This window comes from Moschus berezovskii, chromosome 28 (genome assembly GCF_049115385.1).
Source record: "Moschus berezovskii isolate FMDL1 chromosome 28, NW_MosBer_1.0, whole genome shotgun sequence".
Lineage (NCBI taxonomy): Eukaryota > Metazoa > Chordata > Mammalia > Artiodactyla > Moschidae > Moschus > Moschus berezovskii.
In genome coordinates this window covers 26,057,440-26,074,558 of record NC_142487.1, presented here as the reverse complement: position 1 = coordinate 26,074,558, position 17,119 = coordinate 26,057,440, and the positions used below count along the sequence as shown (strand labels likewise).

General features: G+C 50.9%; 1 protein-coding gene across 15 annotated transcripts in view; it reads right to left on the bottom strand.

The window, feature by feature from the left end:
* The window catches only part of NEDD4L (NEDD4 like E3 ubiquitin protein ligase), a 368,536-nt gene that overhangs the window by 9,339 nt on the left and 342,078 nt on the right, over positions 1–17,119 (bottom strand). For all 15 annotated transcript variants that reach the window (XM_088833450.1, XM_088833453.1, XM_088833454.1 and 12 more), the window contains 7 exons: positions 16,027–16,256; positions 14,060–14,181; positions 12,957–13,027; positions 11,373–11,468; positions 3,868–3,941; positions 1,771–1,831; positions 7–66 (listed from right to left, as the gene is read on the bottom strand). In XM_088833450.1, coding sequence (XP_088689576.1) covers positions 7–66; positions 1,771–1,831; positions 3,868–3,941; positions 11,373–11,468; positions 12,957–13,027; positions 14,060–14,181; positions 16,027–16,256 — 714 coding nt within the window. The remainder of the gene's footprint in view (positions 1–6; positions 67–1,770; positions 1,832–3,867; positions 3,942–11,372; positions 11,469–12,956; positions 13,028–14,059; positions 14,182–16,026; positions 16,257–17,119) is intronic.

The following is a 17,119-nucleotide window of genomic DNA, read 5'->3' as shown; positions in this document are numbered from 1 at the left end:
ACAAACCTCCAGTTCATTTTCATCAAAGATTTTAATCAAATCAATAGGGAGCAGTTCCGTGAATCCCTGAAAGAAAAAAAAAAAAATCACTCAATACCTTTTTCTCTGAAAGAGACAAATTTTACAGGGCCAACCAGCTTTGTGTGGTTAGCGAGGGGAAAACACATTGTTCCCTGATGATTGATAGCTATCAGTGACAATAGTCAGTAATTTTAGTTCTGATAAAAACAGCATAATCACAGCATAAAAGGTTTAAAGGGCGGCAGACTCCAGAAGATTCAGGGACTTGAGTAATTACTGAAACACTATGAAAATATGAGTTGCTGTAAGCAGGCGGCGGATTCCAAAAGCCATTTATGACACACTGCTGGGAGTCAGGGTGCCCTCAGACACACATGCCATAGGCGTGCAAGCGAACCGTTTACAAATAAGGTACCAAAAGCAGAAATGAAACCCCAGAGGCGGCCGTGTGACCAGCAGAGAGGAGACAGGGGGTACAGAGAACCAGGCCAGTTCCCAGCTTAGTTGGTTAGTTATCACTAACTGATGGCTCAGATGGTAAAGAATCCACCTGCAATGCAGGAGATGCGGGTTTGATCCCTGGGTCAGGAAGATCCCCTGGAGAAGGGAATGGCTACCCACTCCAGTATTCTTGCCTGGAGAATCCCACGGACAGAGGAGCCTGGAGGGTTACAGTCCACAGGTGGCACAGAGTCAGACAGGACTCAGCGACTAGCACTTTCAGTAACTACTGCACTGACCCAGGATGCATGCTCCGTGTCGCTGGCCCTTCGTGGGTCCGTTTCTATAAGTGAGGCCACCTGCAGTGAGGCCAGCTGGGCTTCTCGTGTAAATAAGGTATGATCCCTGCTGTCCTCAAGTGTGTCTAATTCACACGTTATACCCAAAGTCCCGGAATCTTCCCAAGGAGTGTTCTGCCTGGGCTGGTGCTTCATTCACCATGAGCGGGTGAGGGATGAGCTGAAGAGCGCCACCCAAAGAGAACCCAGCATCGGCTCAATGAGGACGGAAGCCTGGAATGGACACCTGGGGTTCATTCTCTTTAAGTAACTAGAGCAACTATTAGGACTTAAAAAGAAACTGCACTTTGGGTCACAGTGAGCCATTTAAAACAATGATGAGCGCTTATTCTCTGTGACGGGCCTCCCTCCTCAGGGGCCTGGTGGCATCGTTGACGGTAACTACCCAGGTCTGGGAAGTAGCCGCTTCGCGCTTTAACAGCGTGAGGAACTGTTGCCACCACGAGGAAAGGGCAGGGGATTAAAAAAGAAAAACAACGTCTGAGCGGTGAAGGGGAGGGCACTGCTCCCGGGGAGGGACGGCATGAGTGAAAACCGCCCAGGTCCTCCGTTTCTCAGAACCTGCGGTCACCGCAGCAAAAGGCCGAGCTGCTCCCAGCCTCCCCGGGCACCAAGGAAAACTGCAGGACGGTGGCTCTAGCCTAAGTGCGGGGAGCCTGCCCTTCTGGATCAAGTCTGTAAAGATTTCTCTTTAAAAAACAGTTACAGCGAATTAAAAACTAAGAGCAGCAAAGCTAGAAAACACTGAACCAAAGCAAACAAATGGAAGGGCGGCAGGGCTGCGGCTCACACTCCTGCCCTGGGGCTGGAGGCGGTGGGAGTGGGGTCCCTACATCTGTGCCCGTGTGGGGGCGTGTGATGGTCCTCCACCTCGTGCCCACCCCCAGGAGGAGGGTGGTCCTCTCCCAACCCCAACGCACAGGCCCAGCTCCCAGTGAGCCCGACTCACCTCCAGGAAGGCGTTCATCTGCTTCTGGACCCTGTTGACGAACCTCCACTGGATGACTAGGCTGCGGGAGGAAACGGACAGCAGTGAACCACCCCCCACCCTGCTCTCGTTCCTTCCTTAACAGCTGCAGCGGCTTCCCTTCAGGCAGGGGAGGGGCAGAGCCCAAAGCAGGCCGCGGAGAGGGCGGGGCCGCTGCTGCGGAGCCCTGGAGGCTTTCGAGAGTGTGGAGGATTTAAAGAAAGACTGGTTCTCCCCGCTCCCCTCCACCAAGCCTCAGTTTACCAAAGCTGCTTTATAAATGTGACTGTCCCGAGAAAAGGGAAAATGGGTTTTGAAATCAAACATAGATGGGCAAAATGGACACATACACAAACCCACATCTGTACATACCCACACTTACGTACAACCATGTACGTATTTTTAAGGGGAACACCCAGCACAGTGTATGTGATCATATGATACTTTGTTCTAGTATCCAACGTGCTGGTTTTCAACGAAGACATACAATTTATCAGCATTTTACCACTAACATTAATACTTTAATACTAACATTTGGAGGACTGGTGGTAGAAAAACCTCTTTGAGTCACAGAAATCCACTGAAACCATGCTCCCTGTGACAACGTTTAGTGTACAGCAGCGTTTACTGCCGGGTGAATCCGCTCTGGAGTCCACCTGAGGTGTTCTGTCGTGACATAGCACAGGGACCTTGTCACCAAGGGCTCTCACTTACAAGGGGGTGCCATGGCAATGGCCCCTGGGGACCAGCCTGCCACCTGCCCACTGCTCAGCATTTTGGGGGTTCCCTGGCTGTGCTGCGATCACCAGCCCAAGGGCCTCCTACTGCACCGGGTGCTGCAGTGGGCAGGGAGAAGCTGGGAGTTCAACCCGACTTCTGGCGGTGAAGCCTGTGGAGATGCTGCCTGAGGCCCTGCCCCCAAACCCCCAACCTGAAAGAATTAACTGCAAAGAAAGATGCACAACATGTATTACAAAGTCCCAACCCTCGGACTTCTGAGCCTAGGTGCCCTGGGGTGGAGGGCTGTTAAAAATCGATTCCAAGTCTGTGCTTTCTGAATGAAGAAAACGGTGTCTGCTAGGATGCCATCTACTTGCTGAGACTGTCCAAGTTTAGCTCAAGTGCCAATTAACGTGAACAGGCAAGAACTGCAGTGTCTTACTTCTCGTCTTTGACTAAGAGTAGCAAGTTTTCAAATTCGCGCGTGGAGAAGTCCGTCCTTTGCAGGGTCTCTAGGGACTCGACACTCTCCCATTCTTCCTAACTGGAAAGACAGGAGGCTTTTCTCTGCAGATGCTAAGGAAGGGTGCTAAGACCCTCGGCCAGTTCTCCATTATAACGAGAGAGGAGGCAACCTGGCTTGTTGAGATGTTCTGAATGCAAACAAGGAGTTCAGGCCATGGCTGTAACTCACCAGATGCGCAGAAACTAAGACCCCGGGAGCCAACCACTGTTACGCTGACCTGTGCCCAAGGTTAACCTGTGCCCAAGGTTGGCGAGGGCAACCTGGCAGTCCTTGGAGGGCACCGGAACTGTGTGCTTGCAGCATACATATATTCCAAAGAGGAAAACGTAAGCTGCCCAACAGAGAAAGACCTTCTGCCCACTACAGATGTCCTAGATTTCCAAAGGACTCAACATTTTGTTCCACCAATGGAGGCTGAGGTTGAGTAGAGAAAATTACACACATCAGGAACGATGTTTCAGCATCTGCTGAATTCTCCCTATCCATTTTAACTCTTTTCCTACACTTTCGTTATGGAAAAGAAGTCAGGAGAGAGAGGCAGTATCTCCTCTTTGGTTGTTTCTAATTTTACCCCAACTGGCTCCCAGCGTGTCTGCTACGCTACTCAGCAAGGGCCCTTCTCTCCTTCCACTGCTCCTCTGTCTGGCAGCTCCAAGAAGTCATGACACAAGGCACACGTTCCATCCCGAAACTCGGCATCCCATGAGCCCAAGCCAGAAAGGAACCTGGGCCGTTAAAAGGATGTCCACGACATGCACAAGGTGTCCCGGCGAGGGCCGCCCACCAAACACGCCGCCCAGTTTAACGAAAGAAAGGGCCGCCTGTGCACGCACTCGATGTACTCCCTCTTGTTTTCGTTCGTCACCGTTATTTCTGACCCATTGGGCTTCAGATCCACTTGATATGTCTGTAATTACAAAGATGAAACAATGATCACCATCATAAAGCTACTTTGCATATTATCACTGAGTAATAACGTCTCACTATGAAAGGAACGTAAGTAAAATTTATTCACAACTCTTTCCCAGAAAATGGGCTGTGTCCAAGGGGATATCTAATGAGGCCTTTAAATTGTTAAGATGTTACACGCTTAAAGATGTTATCATTGAAGGCAAATGACTTTATGGTTATTTATGAGTTTTAATTATCCTTCATACATTAGCAACAGTGGAGAACACAACTTTCTTTCATCTGCCATTGACTTATCAGGAAATTTAATTATGTTTCACAGAAAAGACAGGGTACATCCATCAAGACTGCAGAGATCCAAATTTGTTGCTGAAAATTAGATTTTATAGCCATAAAAAAATACGTGGAATTTCTTCCAAAGGGGCGAAACACAGGGACCTAACAGAGAGCAGCTGAGGACGGACCCTCCTGCCCCGGAGAACCCTGCCTTTTCTGTGCACCAGACACTGCCTTGGGCTTCCCCGGGGGCTCAGCGATAAAAGAATCCGCCTGTAGTGCAGGAGACGCAGGCTCGAGCCCTGGGTCGGGAAGATCCCTGGAGGAGGGCTTGGCAACCCACTCCAGTGTTCTTGTCTGGAGAATCCCGTGGATGGAGGAGCCTGGCGGGCTACAGTCCACGGGGTCACAAAGGGTTGGACACGACTAAGGGGACTTAGCAGGCACACGACACCACCTCCTGGCTCCCTGTCCCAGACCGTCCCCGCCCCCGTCAGAGCCGCACAGGAGCATAAAAAGAAAGACGCTGAACCCAAGGCAGAATCTCCGCCTCTGCTAGCCCTGGCTTAACATCTGAGCGGACAAAGCAGTAAGTAGCAGAAGGGAAGGAAGAGTCTACTGATCTAACAGGAAAGCGTTTACTCTCATGGAAATTCCGGGGAAATAAAGAGGAAAAAAATACCACCCACAGCCCCCATTCACAGATAACCACTTTCGTATTCCGCTGTGAGTCCTTGTGGTCTTTTCCCCACATGTATCCGGCTACGTCCAGGAGGAAGCCAAGTCTGAGGAAGCCAAGTCTGAGGGAGCGGGTTCTCCAGAGTAAATGTCCAGGTCACACCTGTAACAGACCCCTGCTCTGACATACGTCCACTTTCAGCGACCCCGCCCCAGCTCCAATACTATGGCCACCAGGTGAAGAGCTGACTCACTGGAAAAGACCCTGATGCTGGGAAAGACCAAAGCCAGCAGAAGCGGGTGGCAGAGGATAAGATGGTTGGATGGCACCACCGACTCCATGGACAGGAGTTTGAGCAGACTTGGGAGATAGTCAAGGACAGGGAAGCCTGCTGCAGTCCATGGGGTCACAAAGAATCAGATACCCCTTAGCAACTGAACAGTACAACAGAGCACCCCAGTGCTGCCACACACACCCAGGATCAGAGCGGACATCTCTGGCATGCCTACCAGATCCTCTTCCTCTCTAAGCATTTCCTCTGATGACGTGCTTGACTGTGCTTCTTTTGCAGGTGGAGGCAGCTTTTTCAATCTAAGCCTACGGAGCCTTGGTCTTGGCCCTTCCCGTTTTCTTCATTATCTGGGAAGGGACCTGGCTTCCCTCCCACATGACTGAACCCCAATTCCTACAATGTCAATACGATGCTCTCCTGTCCCCAGTATGGACTTAACTGCTACTGTATTTTTATATTTCTTCAAGTCCTTCCTTCCCTGGGCTCCCTCCCACCACTGTCTTCCAGCCTGTCCAGACGCCCCCAGCCAAAAGAACATGGCAACAGCTGCAGTTTCATTTCACAAAGTGACAGCCACCACCAACCTTCATGGGCTGATACTTCTAATTACAGAAGGAGAAAAAGCTTAGAGCACCGAGGAATGCTTAATGCATGCATATCTCGCTTCTGTGGGAACTTCACTCCACTGAAGGAATGACTTTACTTTTTGGCACAAGGAGGTGTGGGCTCCCTTTTGGGTTAGAAAAACTGCAAAGCACTGCAGAGCCAAGGAAAGCATAAACGAGATGAAAAGACAACCCTCAACATGGAAGAAAATAACTGCAAATGAAGCAACTGACATAGGATTAGTCTCCAAAATACACAGGCAGTTCGTGCAGCTCAGTATCAGGAAAACAAAACAGCAGCTTTGCAAAGGGCTGGAGAGGGTGATGCCTGCACAAGCCGCTTGCTGATGCCCAAGTTTTGGGCTTTACAACTCTGTACTGAGCATGGCCTTGCAGTGGGCACTGGGAGGTGGTGACTGCACAATGGTGAGCAGCAGGCAGCCCCAGGGCCGTCAGCAGCGGACTGAGCCTGACGGGTGAGACAGATGCTAAACACGCAACCACGCAAATAAGTGGAAAGTCACTTGTGGTGCCTGCCACAGGAAGACATGAGAGACCCTCTGAAGGACTAGGGTCTGGGGTCAGAGCTGGCTGTCCGAACCGAGGCTGGGAGTGTGTTCCCCACTGAAGGAATGGAATGTGCAAAGGTCCTGAGGCAAGAAGGAGTGTGGTGTGTGCAAGACGTCTCGTGGGAGCAGACCCAGAAAGTACGCGAGGCAGCAGTGATGCAAAGAGCAGCGGAGACAAACCCGCTGGGCCCGGCCACGCAGGGCCGCACGGGCACGTACAGGGTTTGGGGCTTCATCTCGACGGTGGCAGGGTGGGAATTCTCCATGTGCTTCCAGCAGAGGAATGACCTGACCATCCCACATTCTGCCAAGACCACTCTGCCACTGTAGGAGGTCAAGGTGGATATAAAAGACCCGTCAGACGTCTACAAGAGGGGCTTCCCTGGGGCTCCGTGGTGAGGAAGCCTGCCAACGCAGGAGACGTGAATTTGATTCCTGATCCAGGAAGACTGGAGATCCCACGTGCTGTGGAGCAACTAAGCCCGTGTGCCACAGCTCCTGAGCTTGTGCTCTAGAGCCCAGGGACTGCAGCTGCTGAGCCCATGAGCCTCAACTACCGAAGCCCATGGGGCCTGGAACCTGTGTCCACCACAAGAGGCGGCACTGCGGTAAGAAGCCAGCGCCCCACGACCGGAGGGCAGCCCTGCTCGCCGCAGCCAGAGAAAGCCCGAGCAGCGACAAAGACTCAGCCAAGCCGAGAGGTGAATAAGTTATATATACATATAAAATATATATCACTGTATATTATATGCGACCCCATGGACTATACAGTCCCTGGAATTCTCCAGGCCAGAATACTGGAGTGGGTAGCCTTTCCCTTCTCCAGGGGATCTTCCCAACCCAGGAATCAAACCCAGGTCTCCCGCATTGCAGGCGGATTCTTTACCAGCTGAGCCACAAGGGAAGCCATATAATGGATATATGGTAGCTTACACTCAGGTATTGGTGGGGGGCAGACAGGGAACACAGAGAGAAGTGACAAATAGCAGGGAGTAAGAATGAACAGGGCCTGGTGATGGACTGAATGTGGGAGATGAGAGCTAGGCGCAGCTGCTTCATTCTCTCTGTATTTTTTCCAGAATGCAAAATAGATATGCTAGTTCCTTGTTAATCAGGTTTAGCTCTCTAAAAAGGAAAGGCAGTAATTTCACAAATAGGGCACCTAATCATTATCTTACTCATCTTGCGAGTCTGTTTTGATTACTGCATTACTCTACCTGATTCAATCCAAAGTCAGAAAAATCCACATTAAATGAGGAGGCTTGAGAATTGTTTTTAATGAATAATTGGCATGAATTATAACGACCATCAGAATCTTTATCAGAAGTCTACTTAAACATGCAAACATTTTCTGTTTGGCTTTTACTTGTTTGGTAGAAACAGTGACATTTAACTGTGACTGAAGAAGGTTTCTCAGGACGTCTGCATCTGACCACAGCATCAGTAATGCCTTCTGAACTGTGTTATTTAAGTTAGTCATATGGAGTTCTATGGGCTTCCCTGATGGCTCAGTGGTGAAGAATCCCCTCTAAAGCAAGAGATGCAGGAAACATGGCTTCGATCCCTGGGTTGGGAAGATGTCCTGGAGGAGGAAATGGCAACCCAGTATTCTTGCCTGGGAAATCCCATGGAAAGAGGAGCCTGGAGAGCTATAGTACAAAGGGTTGCACAGAGTCAGACAAGACAGAGAGACCTGACTGAGCATGGATGGAGCTCTGTAAGTGGATATACATGAGACCCTTCTTTTTGCATCTGACAACCCAAGACTGACTTTAAGTCTTCTCGGATCTTTACTTCTCCCTCCATGTGTTAAAAGTGTAAAGACGACACAGTTCCAGGATGAGCAGCCGTGTGTTATCCTTTGAAAATTGGCAGTCAAGACCCTTAAAAAAAAAGGTCCAGCTTAATAAAAAGTGACCACAATTCCATTTTGTTTTCTCACACTTGGAGCTTACTTGTAACATTAAAAAAAACAAAGTCAGAACAATTCAGTCCCTTGCTCACTAAGCATGCAGTAGGCATCGCTACACGCTGGGCCCTGGAGAAACCCAGGAACCTCGAGGGCTCATGGGAGGCAGCCGGTCAGTGGTGGCTGGAGGTCAGTGTGGAGCACCACAGGGGCGGCGGGGCTGCAAGGAGACGGTGCCACGCAGACTGAGGAGGGCATGGGGCGTCTTGGCGGACAGCATGGCAGGCACCCACGGCTGCAAAGGTGGGAGGAAGGAGGTGTCAGGAGGGAAGGGAAAGGTGCGCCATGCAGGGAAGGCTGTGGTTCATGCTGAAGGGCACAGGATGGCCAGCGGAGGAGGCGCTGAGCAGAACGGTTCTGGGTCTGGTACTTTCCACAGTCCCACATCAGAAGCACACACGTGGGGGCATCAGGGAGCGGACTGGAGAGGGGGCGACATGGGCACCAGGGGCCTGTCACCCGCGCCAGGGGCCTGAGCGAGGGAGGGCGTGGACGAGGGAAGCGACGAGCTCGCGGTGGCCAGCTGCATGCGGGGACAGGACGCGGGAAGAAAGAGGGAAGCGGCTGAGGCAGAGCGGAGGGCGGCCACTGAGCAGGCCGAGGCAGGGGCGCGGGGAGGAGGCAGTGGCTTCCGTTCAGTCTGGGGGCCTGTGGGTCTTTCTGGAGGGAGGAGCGGTTCAGGATACGGAGACCAGGGGCAATCTGGACACGGGAGGAGGGGTGTGAGCTGGAGATAACAGACTGGGTGAGCAGTGCGGAGATGGGTGGAACCTGAACCACACGGTGGCTGAGCGTTGCGGTCAGGAGGAGAAAAGAAGCAGGCAGAGGAGCATCCACGTTGTAGGGCTGATGGAAGCAGTGGGACTTGGAAGAGCCAGTGGCGTGAAGGGGGAGGGGTGATGGGGGAGAGGAGGGGTGACTTGGAGGGGCTCAAGGGAAGGGGGAGCGGCCGAAGAAGGAAGCAGATTAAAGGCAGGAACCCATTTACATTTAGTCCTTGGGGGGCTACTGCTGATCTGGATGGGACACCTTGGGGGGTGTGTGTGCAGAAAAGGTTTCCCTCCCCGTTCCCCACAACAAGACCCCCACAAGGACGGGTGGTGCCCACTCTCTGTGAAGACTTTTGGTCATGAAGCACAATATGCAGCAAAAAAAGGGTGGGAGGGCAAATGAGATTTTTAAATGTATTCACTGATCGTTTACATTTATCACAAGGTCTCTTGCATCCTCGGCCTTTGAAATTTATGAGCCTCAACTCTGCCAACCAAGAAGGAAAGAAAACACAGGCTCCCCGAGCCCTGCCCACTCCCTGGCTCACGCTAGAGATGGCTCTTGGCTCAAGCATATGTAACAATAATCCTGGTATCTATGTGATCACCTGATCACTGAATAGTTTTTGCCCCCACCTCTCTGTCAGAAACTCCTTTATATCTAGCGGCATCAGCTTCTTTTTTCTAAGACTATGAACCCAAGAGGGCAGGGACCTGATTTCCCTACCTCACTTATAAAACTGAGCCCAGCATCGTGAATAGACAGATGTGAACACACTTTTGGGGCAGTGGAGGACACTTTCGGTAATCTCTGATGCAATAAAGAACAAACCAACATCATCTTCCATAGTCAACCCTTAAAATGGGCTCCATGAGCTCATGAATGTCAAGGCTATGAGGTCTGGTCTGGGAGATGGAACTCTCTTCTGGGCTTTTGTGAAAGGACAGGAGCCGGGGTTGGATAACACCTTGAGAAGACCCTCCCTGCCCCTGAAAGCAGTGTTATCATAGGGGACAAATGAATCAAAGGTAACACATCCCCTAGACAACTTCAGGGTGATGACAAGAATTCCAAGCAGTCCATTTTTTATCTTTGAAATTAATCTTAACAGTTATCATAGATTGAGGTATGGTTTTTCCAGTAGTCCTGTACGGATATGACAGTTGGACCATAAAGAAGGCAGAGAGCCGAAGAATTGGTGCTTCTGAACTGCGGTGCTGGACAAGACTCTTGAGAGTCCGTTGGAGTGCAAGGAGATCCAACCAGTCAATCCTAAAGGAAATCAGTCCTGAATGTTCATTGGAAGGACTGATGCTGAAGCTGAAACTCCAATACTTTGTCCACCTGATGTGAAGAGCTGACTCATTTGAAAAGACACTGATGCTGGGAAAGATTGAGGGCGTGAAGAGAAGGGGACGACAGAGAATGAGATGGTTGGATGGCATCACCAACTCAATGGACATGAGTTTGAGTAAGCTCCGGGAGATGGTGAAGGACAGGGAAGCCTGGTGTGCTGCAGTCCATGGGGTCGCAGAGTCAGACACGAACTTAACTGAAGCACAAGGTCAGTACAGGTGCCAAGCAAGAAGGTCAGAAAACCCTGAGCCTGCTGAGCCCCCAAAGACAAATTTCTTCATGACAAGGGAACTATCAAAGCAGAGGGAAAAAAGTCAGGGTCCCCCGGACATCACCTATTCCTGGTCACATATTTATATCACTAAGCAAACACTGACACTGTATCTAAATTTTAAAACCAGGGTACCAACATTCACATTCAGATCTACTTCAGATGAGAAGTAGGTACTACTTCATGCCCCAGAGGCCTTAGAATCTCTCTAACTTTGAAGGAAGGGAAATGCTTTGGCTTCCCTGGTGGTTCTGACAATAAAGCATCTGCCTGCAATGCAGGAGACCTGGGTTCAATCCCTGGGTTGGGATGATTCCCTGGAGAAGGAAATGGCAACCCACTCCAGTATTCTTGCCTGGAGAATCTCATGGACAGAGGAGCCTGGTAGGCTGCAACCCATGGTGTCGCAAAGAGTTGGACACAACTGAGCGAATTCTCTTTCGCAAGAAGAGAGGCAGCTGTAATTGGGATTAGCTTCCTGGCATGACAATAAGGTGCTGATGATACAGTGAGGTGATAACGAACACCTCAAGCTCCTGGTGGTCATGTTTAATTGTCCCGCAAAGTTGTGGTACAGCCTGTGCAGAAGCAAAGACTCTGAAAGTCAAGGGTGAGTGCGGGTGGCCGCCTACAACACATACCTGCCCGAAGTTCTCTTCATCAATGCAGAACATAAGGTCCAGTTCAGTTGGGTCATTTTCTAAGATCCATTTCAAAGAGTTGTAATATTCGCTATCCTATAAAATTGACACAAAAATTAAAATATTTTTTCAAAACAAACACTCATTTGACTTCTTTAAATGATTATGTCCTTCCAGTGTAATTCCATTCAGAATCTCAAGAAATGCATTAGTGACTAATATCATGTTTCCAGCTCTACCCACCCTACTCTCCCCTGCTGAGGCTTGTAGCTGGATCCCATTCTCTGAGAAGAGGAAGTAGCCTACTCTGCAAGGCAGTCAGGAAATCATGCAACTGAACCTGTACAGCTCAGTATACTCCCTGTCTCTTAAGAGTGAAAATATCAGAGGAAAGTAGTAAGGACAGTGAAAGTCCTAATTGAACACCTGTGGTTTCAAGCCATGCCCCTTCCTGGGCTTTTATCACCCTCTGCAAGTCACTGTGAGCAAAATTCAGAACACGGGCCCCAAAGCCTGGGCTCCAAGAAGGGAAAAGAGAATGTGGGCGCCTATCCCCATGGGGGATAAAATTACTTTAGATTTGAAGAGAAACTTCTGTACTCCTAGCTTCCTCATTGCACAATAACAAAAGCATAAAGCTTAAGTTAAAGGTGAGAGCTGAAGAGAAGCTCGAGGTGGGTAAGGTGGACACGCAGAGCTACGGGCCCACAGCAAATCCAGCTGAGTGGCCTCGCACGCACGCTGGCCTTCTGCCCTCCTTCCACACCCAGAGGATGCGCCATGCGCCACGAGTACATGGCTCACGGATCCAACTCCACAACACAAGCAGGCAGTGTAGCAGTAAGGGTGAGGGAAGAAGATGCTTCTGCTGGCCCCAGGGAAACACTCCCCAGGCTCCCACCCCTGTGGAGGTGAATGGTGGGGTCGCAGGTAAATTAAAAGAAAAACAGAAGCAAAGGGTACTGGGAAAAGAGCATCGGATTTTGCTTTTACAGAATATCCTTTCAACTTTGAAAGGGTCAGCCTAGATTAAAAATGAGTAAGTTAAATGCAACATGAAAACCCAAATCAAAAGTAAGCAATCACTGTCTAATTTTTCATTCTTCTCCTATTCTGTAGTGGTCATTTACCCTTCTTCCATGTCCAGGATGGCTTCAAATATTCTTCCCTTATCTACTGTTTGGCCTGGTCCCCTGCCACTTTTTTAGGTTGGAAAACAAAGGGATGACAGACGAACCTGTAACCTGTTCAGTATTAGCGATTTCAGTGGAAAACAGGGGCAATGATGAGGTTTCTAGATGACCCTTGGGTTTACTGTGGTCCACCTGGTCCTGGGTAAGCAGAGGCAACTGAGTCGTGGGTGTGTCCACCACAAACACCATGACTCTAGGAAATGTGAACAACGATGTGCTTATTTAAAAAGTTACGGAGATCAATTAACCTCTTGAACAACTAAACGTCCCGTTGCTCATATTGAAGGAGGGTGCCCGTAAAAATCGCTGTGACTACCACATGGTCTCAACTCCCTTTCTATAAAGCACAAGAGGCTTGTGATGTCCACTGGAGTAACCCGTATTTACTCACCACAGATTCCATGTCATTCAGAGTTATCTGCTTTCCCAGCATCATTTTATAAAACGGTCGAATGAAGAAACCTAAAACGTGGGGAAAACTGGGTTAGTTTCAGATCTTTGATGATGCTGTGTATCAGGGCACGAACTAAAAATCAACCCACTTTCACGTGAATGAGGGACCAGGGCAGAGCAATCGAGGGCTCTCTGCAGTCAGACACGGGCCTGGTATGCACGGGGGTGGGAGCGGATGGGGAAGCAGGGCAGTGACACCAACAGGGACAGCCCAGCGGAGAGCGGAGGCCAGAAAGGCTGCTGCGAGATGACCGATGAGCTCTGCGCACAGGCAGGAGCCTGCAGCACAAACGGGGCGTAGGCACGGGGTGAGAAAGGCACTCCCGGCTGGAGGGCAAGGCAGGGGCTTGCCGGGACAACAGCGCAGGGTGCCTCGGCCGGTGGGCCAGGGAGGGCCAGGGGTCACCGACACGCCAGGTGGGAATCCTGTCTGCGTGTCAGTGTCGTTGCTGGGGCCAAGGTGGGGCGAGGAGAACGGGGTGAGACGGGAGCACGGGAGACCGTGGAGGCGGCTGTGTGGCCTTCCAGAGGGGGGGCCTGAGCAGGGCAACAGCGGTGAGGACCCTCCCTCCCCCGTGGTCCCTCAGGGGCCCCCGCACCCGTGCCAGGCCGGCCTGCCTGCACCGCACGCCTCTCAACAGGACGCGGGAACCTCGTCCCCTCCTCCACCTGCAACCCCCGTCCGCAGCCCGCCCCAGGCCTCCCCAGGCACCCACCCCCGGCAGCAGCTCCTGCCCTCGCGGGCTCAGTGTAGCCCTAAGACCCCGCCAGTGTCTGAGGAGGGAAGATGGTGAGGCCCCAGACGGGGCTAGGGGGCCGACACCCACACGCTGCGTGTCTGCTCCGCCTCCAAGGGCAGTCACGGTCTTAGAGAGCACCTTCGTTATGGGTAAAGCATTAAGAAAAGAATCCACTGATTTACAGAGAACCAGTGAAGCTATTTGGCTTAAAATCTATGATGTGAGTAAGACCCCTCATAAGAGACCACAGAGAACACCGTCTTATTTTTATTACCTTCAACACTTTTTTTTAGTAACTTACCATCTAGAAGTTTCCCGTGAAATACTGCCAGTCCAGCAACTCTTCCAATGAAAGTGAAATAGGACAAATGATCTTCATTACAGAGGCCTGAATTGGGATTGATCTGAAGTGTGTAGTTGTCCCTTTTGGGGAGGGAGAGAGAAAAAAGAATGTAATCAAATCAATCAGTCCTAAAGGAAATCAACCCTGAATAGTCACTGGAAGGGCTGATGCTCCAATACTTTGGCCACCTGATGCAAAGAGCCAACTGAGTGGAAAAGGCTCTGATGACGGGAAAGACTGAAGCCAAAAGGAGAAGGGGTGACAGAGGATGAGACAGTTAAGACAGCACCACCGACTCAATGGACATGAATCTGAGCAAACTCCGGGAGACGGTGAAGGACAGAGGAGCCTATCCATGAGGTTAAAGGAGTTGGGACACGACTTCGCGACAGAACAACAACAAAAGAAATGCAAGCATTTGAATTTTCTGTTTCTGCCTGTCAACAGGCTTTCACAGTGTACCTGTAACATCCTGTACCTGACAGATAAGGTTAAAAGCTAGAGAACAGGGTTTATTTAGCTGTTAGCCTCTTTCCGTGACCACGGACGGAGATCTACTGGAGCTGGGGCACATGCCCTGTTAAGGTAAACCGTGAGGAACGGAAGCTATCTGACAAAAATGTCAGTTTCACACGGGTCGGCCAAGCACCTTTGGAAAGTGAGAAACACCACAGACAGCAGGGGCTAGACGGGGACTCCCGGCCATATGAGTGCTCATGGGGAAGGGGGTCGGCGGTTTTCACAGGCTCTGCGGCCAGACCCCTCTGGGGCCACTTCGGGATGTGGGTGAGGTGTGGGTGTGGCCTCTGATCCTCTCCATTTTCATGGCTTTTATCAATTTTACACAATGGGAAATTCTTGGCCAGAGCACTGAGAAGAATACCGAGGCTGCTCTTTCCAAACAGCCCTCGGGAGACTGGCACCAGGGGAAGACGTGGGAGAAGTCTGGGCCCAGAGAGCACAGGCCGCCTCTCAAGGCCAACGGCTCTCCTACTGAGGGGCTGGGCCCAGCCTGAGGCTCTGGATGGGCCACAGCCCGGACGACGAGACGCGTGGCCTTGTGCGCAGGCACAGCTTGATTCCCAAGAAAGCCTCAGTCTGCATGCCGGGCAGTGGTGGAAACCTAACACGAGGGGAAGGCGGGCCTCGCCTCACAGGCCCAGGACAGGCCTCGGATCCTAAGGGACGGGCCCTCAATTTCCCTGTAAGGAGTATAGTGTCAGCAACTATTCCTGTTCATGAGACAACGACCTTCTGAATTCTGACAGTGACGTTCCCCTGAATTAACATAACAAATGAAAAGTGCTGTTCCTTACAATAAGTACCCAACACATTTTCAATTTCAATTAGAGGAACCCAACAGACAAGGGAAGAACTATTTTTAGGTGTTCACAGTGTCCTTTTCGTGTGGAGTCAGAGTCTGCTCTAGACGTCCGGGGAGGAGGGTGGGCGGGGCTGAGGTCAGCAGCTTTCACGCCCCTCAAATGAGCGAGCGGCTTACTCTCACTGTGTGCTCTGTTGCTCAGTTACGTCTGACTCTTCACGACCCCATGAACGGTAGTCCACCATGCTCCTCTGTTCATGACGATTCTCCAGGCAAGAATACTGGAGTGGGTTGCCATGCCCTCCTGCAGGGAATCTTCCCAAGCAAGGGAATGAACTCAGGTCTCCCACATTGCAGGCAGATTCTTCACTGTCTGAGCCACAAGGGAAGCCCCCAAATACTGGAATGGGTAGCCTATCCCACCTCCAGAGCATTTTCCCGACCCAGGAATCGAACTGGGTTCTCCTGCACTGCAGGCGGATCCTTTGCCAGCCGAGCTGCCAGGGAAGCCCACTCTCTCATCATCCCCGCTCTCATTTACTCGTGAGGAATAAGCCTGTCTCAGTGGGGGACACATTCTGAACGCACTCCAGACACTTACGTTGCCGAGTACTCGAAGAGGCCATAGTAAGGGTTGAACATCTCCTTGGACAGTAGGAAGAACCACTCTCTGGCCACGCCCCCATAGTCTAGACCTTTCTCTGATTCAAACTCAATCCACAGCCTAGCTTTCAGGACATCTGGTCTTTTCACAGACATGATTCTCCGATAGGACTCTTCAAATATGTTATTTCTGTGAAGCTTCATTTCAAACCTGTTTGGAATATCCGCCTAAATTAAAAAAAAAAAAAAAACCAAAGAAATGGACACACAGTCAGAGAGTAAACACACACCTGACTTCCTAACAGAAAAACAGCAGAGATGATGGCGGCCTTCGAATAAACAGTCAGCGATGAAAGGCTCCCATTGGGCCTCCGCCCTTCCTAGATTTTACTTCACAGACAGAAAGCCTGGCTACGTCAGGAGACACACAGCACCCATGAGCAGCTGTCATCCACTGAGTTAGCAACACGTGCTGCGGAAGAAACTACGCTGAGGAGAGACAAATCATCCGTCCTGCTTTTAAGAGCAACTGAGGGGCCCTCATCTACCGCTGACAACTGAAACACGGTCAGCTGTCTATCCTGTTTCAAAGAAAGGGACTTCAGTCCAGGTGATTATAACCCACAGACAATCCCCACCTGGCCAGGCTGGGGTGACTCTGAGCCCTGGTAGGGGCTCTGGCTGCAGGTATGGGTCCATGATGCTCAGAAGCTAATTCTATTGCCAGGGTCGGGGTGGGCAGAGTCTGATGATCAGGCCAAAGGCCACAGCTATTTAACGATAAATGTGAAAAGTAAAAGGCACTTGACTGAAGTTGTGAAGAAACAGGCCCAGGGCTGGCTCTGTTTGACGATGGATTTGCAGTCAGTTTCCAGGCAGAAGGTACTGTAGAGTGCAAGTGCTACAGAGTCAGGCAGGGTGGGACCCTCAGAGTCATCACTTATCCTCGGAAGAGACGAGGTGACTCACAAAGAAACACGGGCATTCCACGGGTTCAAATCTGAGTCATTCTGAAATGGAGTTACCCAGGAGCTCCTTGACCCAGAGGGATGGAAAAGAGATCGAAACCCTTAGTGGGAGCTCCCCGAGGC